Source organism: Silene latifolia, chromosome 2 (assembly GCF_048544455.1).
Source record: "Silene latifolia isolate original U9 population chromosome 2, ASM4854445v1, whole genome shotgun sequence".
Taxonomy (NCBI): Eukaryota; Viridiplantae; Streptophyta; class Magnoliopsida; order Caryophyllales; family Caryophyllaceae; genus Silene; species Silene latifolia.
The window spans coordinates 127,402,550-127,408,117 of NC_133527.1; the positions used below are offsets into that span (position 1 = coordinate 127,402,550).

General features: G+C 38.6%; 1 protein-coding gene across 1 annotated transcript; it reads right to left on the reverse strand.

Moving 5' to 3' along the window:
* Positions 1-458: 458 nt before the first annotated feature.
* LOC141642962 (uncharacterized) lies at positions 459-3,891 on the reverse strand. The gene is made up of 2 exons (XM_074451960.1): positions 2,912-3,891; positions 459-1,867 (listed from the first exon to the last, which is right to left on the reverse strand). The coding sequence occupies exons 1-2, from the start codon at positions 3,769-3,771 to the stop codon at positions 736-738; spliced, it is 1,992 nt and encodes a 663-aa protein (XP_074308061.1). The 5' UTR covers positions 3,772-3,891; the 3' UTR covers positions 459-735.
* Positions 3,892-5,568: the final 1,677 nt, after the last annotated feature.

Below are 5,568 nucleotides of genomic sequence, written 5' to 3' on the forward strand. Positions count from 1 at the left end.
ACAATTCCTTGGACAGTGGGAAAACGAGGATCAGACCAGCCGTCAACCTTTCCATTAGGAGGTTGAGGATTTCCAAGGTGATGATGGCATTGGTGGTTTACAAATACCAATGGATGACCTCTCTGATCTAAACATGATGCTATGAGGATAAAAGATTGTACGAATTTAGCAAGTTGATGACAATAATAGATTACACACATTCTTTTTGTATTCTTAGTCTATAGATAACTTGAAAAATTGTTAATGTGACTGACAGTTCCCTCTTGTAAAAAATCAAAAATTCTTAATAACATTTTTGTCTCCCTTTTCTTCTTATTTCGTAACTATTTGTTGACACAACTTGGTGAAAGACCATCTCATACAATAGTCTGTAATTCGTCCATGATGCGTTGTCATACAATCAAAACTGAGAACTAAAAAGAAAATTCAGAAACAAAAATCAGAGAATGCTGGCACCAAAAAAAGCAAATTCGGATTACAAGACAATAAGCCTCTTAACAAACAGAAGCCTCCATAATGACCATGGTGAGAGACCGCCTCATGCAATAGTTTGCAATTCAGCAACCCCTGATGCATTGTCTTACAACCAAAACCGAGAACTAAAAACAATATTAAGAAACCAGAGTATGCTGGCACCAAACAAACAAAGCTTGAAAAAGCAAATTCAGATTACAAGACAATAAAACTTCCATAGTGACCATAGTTTGTAAAACAACTCAAGTACTATAACAAAAACTATACCCAACAAGAAAACGATTGTGAGATCATGCCATGGAAATTCTCATAAGACTCCTTGCTCCTTGAAGTATGATACTTGCCAGTGTCAAGTGAATAAAAGACCATTTCATTACCAACACGTTTCGGCAGATAAATCCGGTTTCTCATGCTGCTATCTTTCATTGCTACAGAAACTGATGATGCTGAACTCACAAATAGACTGAAATCCCCCAAGGATTTCAGTTCAGCCCAAAGCTCCTCGTTCACATCAAATGTGTACATTTCAAGCTGTGATCCAACGTCTTGAATAAAAACGTAGATCAATTGTCCGTTAAGCTCGGCTACATAGCATTCATTCAGTTCTGCATCATCGTCTTCTAGTAGTGGACTCTTATAAACATTCCAACTACATCCTCCATCCTCCATTTTCAGAATTCCGAGATTACCATTCTCGTCTAGAAAATAGAAGGATCCATCATGATATTTGGGGCTCGAATTATAATTACTCTGAAACTCAAGACTCTCCTCAATCTCAAAAACTACTGTAAACCATTTGACATCTCTAGCTTGAAGAATGCTGATTGTTGCATAAGTCATACCTGATATTCCAACCGTCAAACAGTCCGGAGAAGTAGGACATGTTGAAAACAGAAAACTTGAATGACCGGGAGCTAGGGATTCAGTCGGGTATTCACCACTCTCACCCGTAAATAGATTAATAAACTGTAAGTAACACCCCTCGTGGGAGTGCATAATCAGCCACCCATCTTTTGAAAACTCTATTGTAGATACGATCGAGATTGAATAAGGTAGTTTCTTGGTAATTGAACCATCATTTAAGTAAGACGGATCCCATAACTCACATATACCTTCATTATTCTTAAGGAACATAAATAAAGGCAGTGGACTGTTAGATTTCCATGCGGGTTTAGGAATAACAGACCTCAATTTTTTGCATGTAGCACGAAGACTTAGGCAATCAAACCAATGCAAAGAATTGGATATTGATATCATTACTTCAGATGGAAGTTGCAAGAGAAATGATTTTGAGATCTCTGTCGTCATCACCTTCAACTCCTTAACTTGCTCACTGTTTTCAACACCAGTATCCTCAATCTTTTCCACAATAGCTTTCTTACTAGATGGTAATCTGTCAAATTGAATTAAGATAAAGGTTTTCAATTCATTATGCTATGAAAGTTCGTTTGTCAGCTAGTTTAACTCGTAATGACATCCTTTAGGCTAATTTTGAATCCTATAAACCGCCTTAACAACTCTTTGTGCACCGAAAAAATTAAGCAACACCTCAAATAACGCGTAAAGATTAGTTCTTTGATCAAGTTTAGAGCTGCTATCAATCTTAATTATAGGATGAACATGTTATAATCAGACTTTTGGTTCGAAATTTTACATTCCTTGGCACTTACCGTGTATATAAAAGAAGCAACCCATCTTATACGAAAATTTGCAACAACCACAATAACTTGCTTAACTTGCATACTGTTTTCAACACCAGTATCCTCAATCTTTTCCACAATAACTTTCTTAAAAGACGGTAATCGGTCAAATTGAATTAAGATAAAGGTTTTCAATTCATTATGCTATCAATGTTCGTTTATCAGCTAGTTTAACTCGTAATGACATCATTTAGGCTAATTTTGAATCCTATAAACTGCCTTAGCGACTCTTTCTGCATCAAGAAAATTAAGCAACAACCACAATAACTTGCTTAAATTGCTTACTGTTTTCAACACCAGTATCCTCAATCTTTTCCACAGTAACTTTCTTAAAAGATGGTGATCTGTCAAATTGAATTAAGATAAAAGGTTTTCAATTCATAATGCTATGAAAGTTGGTTTGTCAGCTAGTTTAACTCGTAATGACATCATTAAGGCTAATTTCGACTCCTATAAACTGCCCAACCTCAAATAACGCGTAAAGCTTAGTTCTTTGATCGACTTTAGAGTTACTATCAATCTTAATTATAGGATGAAGATGTTATAATCAGAGTTTTGGTTCCAAAATTTACATTCCTTGGCTCTTACACATATAAATAAGCAAGTAAAACCATCTTATACGAAAATTTGCAACAACAACAACAACAACAATAATAATAATAATAATAATAATAATAATAATAATAATAATAATAATAATAATACTGTAATAATACAGAGTTTGCATTGGAGCTAACCTTGCAGGATTGTAAGGCATGAACCAAATAGGACCATCAGAAACATTCTGGAAATTGGTATGAGACGACAAGAACATGTAACTACTATCTTGCAACCGGTACTGATGTATGGTATCACTCGTCCGATTTACCATATAAACACAATTCCCTTCAATTCGACCACCAGAGGCATCAGCATAACACCAACTACAGCAATTATCACCTAATAAAAGCGAACAATCTCCTAACGTGTCGACTTGAATCCACTCCATTTTCGAAAAATCCAATTTCCAAACACACAGCCTCAAAATATCATAACCATCAATATTGAGTAACTGACGCGGTATTATGGTTACGCCATACAACACACCGCAAACTTCAACCAAATAATGAGGTCTTCTATGAAACATCTTATAAACGATCTTTGAACTCGGACATTCTACAGTCAATGCTTCCAATACAACAGAATTCAATCCAACTGTTAAACGAGCAAAGACGGTATGAAAACTTCCATGATCATCGTCTTCATTATCATTAAACAAATCAGCATACGCATATATATCCCCATTAAGAATAGCAGCTTTCACAATCCTCACACTCTCGCCATCATGTTCGAGACGTTGTTTAACCCATTTACAACCGTCACTCGTAGGCCTGCACATAAAGACTAATCCTTTACAGAACAGTAAAAGAACACACTCCTCAGTAGCGGTATCAAAGCCATCTTCATAATACGGCGGTGAATTGAAAATGTAAGTATCAGGTTCTGTTTCCTCAGGTAAGCCAAGTAATTCAGGGAGTAGTATTGAATTACGAGTGATTGGGTTCCATAGTGTAAACATGGTCAAATTTTTGCGGTCTCGTAATATAAACCAACCCATAACAGACGCAACAATCGACTTCCCGTGTAATTCAACGATTTTCTTAACATGAGAAGTGTTGTTATTGATTGTGAAGAAGGTTTGTTTCTCAAGTTTACAACTTTGGTTTTCATGATTGCCGCATAATACCCCCCCTCAAGTTGGCGCGTGGAGACTCGAAACGCCCAACTTGGTTAGTAAACTGTCAAAGGATAGTCGGCCAAGAGCTTTGGTAAAAATATCTGCCAATTGAACCTTGGTATGAATATAGCTTGGACGTATGGTACCATTGAGTATCTCATCCCGTATGAAGTGACAGTCAACTTCAATATGCTTAGTTCGTTCGTGAAAGACCGGGTTTCGAGCAATATGGAGGGCTGACTGACTATCACAATGTAGATCAATAGGCTTATCGTGTTTGATAGAGAGAAATGAGAGAAGCCCTTTAAGCCATTTCAATTCACAAATCGAGTATGCCATGGCACGGTACTCAGCTTCTGCTGAAGATTTGGATACCGTGGTTTGCTTTTTGGTTTTCCAAGAAATGGGAGCACTACCAAGGAAGATAATGTAGGCCGATAAGGAGCGTCGAGTCATAGGACAACTTGCGTAGTCGGCGTCGCAATAAGCATGAATAGTCATATTATTGTCGGACTTATATAGTAGACCTTGACCCGGTTGACCTTTTAGGTATCGAACAACTTGTAGGGCTGCATGCCAGTGATCAAGACGAGGGGCATGCATAAATTGCGCAAGTATGTGGACCGAGTAAATAAGTTCGGGGCGTGTTATAGAGAGATAGACTAACTTCCCGACGAGACGCCTATAAGGTTGGGGATCTTTTACCAAGGCCGATTTTGAGAGGCTTAATTGGTGATTTGGTTCCATGGGTATTTTTGCGGGTTTTGCACCGAGAAGCCCAGTTTCTTTGAGGATATCGAGAGTGTATTTTCTTTGTGAAATAAAGAGTCCAGTTTTGTTTCGAGCAATCTCCAATCCCAAGAAATATTTAAGTGGCCCGAGGTCTTTCATGTGGAAGCAATTGTTTAGATAAGTTTTGAATTGCGTGATTTCACTAGTGTTGTTTCCGCATAAGACAAGGTCGTCGACATATACTAGGATGTGAAGTTCGATGCCAGGTTTTGCGAGGGAGAAAAGAGAGTGGTCATAGGGACATTGTATAAAGCCGTAGGATTTAAGAGCGGAAGCAAGTTTGGCATACCAGCATCGTGGAGCTTGGCGGAGTCCATAGAGAGACTTTCGGAGGCGACAAACTTTGCCTTTTGTGTTTGGATAGAACCCGGGAGGTGGTTTCATGTAAACTTCCTCACTAAGCTCACCATGAAGGAAGGCATTATGGACATCCATTTGGTGAAGGTCCCAATTTTTAGCGGCGGCAAGAGCAAGGAGGGTTCGAACTGTCACCATTTTAACGGTAGGAGCGAATGTTTCGTTATAGTCGACTCCTTCGACTTGACGATTTCCCATGACTACGAGGCGAGCTTTGTATCGTTCAATGGTACCGTCGGCATGGTATTTGATTTTGTAAACCCATTTTGATCCAATGGCCTTTTTATTTGGAGGAAGATCCGTGAGCGACCATGTATGATTGCGTTCGAGAGCATCAATTTCGTTTTGCATGGCTGCTTTCCATTGTGGTACCTGCATTGCTTCATGAAATGTGCTAGGCTCGTGATTGCTGGTCACGGCCGCTAGAAAACATTTGTGGTTAGGTGAAAACTTATCGTAAGTAAGATAGTGCGAGATTGGATACTTCGTACCTGAGGATGAGGTGGTGGAGGTGAGCAAGTGTGTCGA

Coding starts and splice junctions, on each gene's coding strand:
- LOC141642962 (XM_074451960.1), bottom strand. CDS start 3,771: ATGGGTTGGTTTATATTACGAGACCGCAAAAATTTGACCATGTTTACA. Junction 1,868..2,911: donor ATGCCTTACAATCCTGCAAG/GTTAGCTCCAAT, acceptor TCAATTTGACAG/ATTACCATCTAGTAAGAAAG.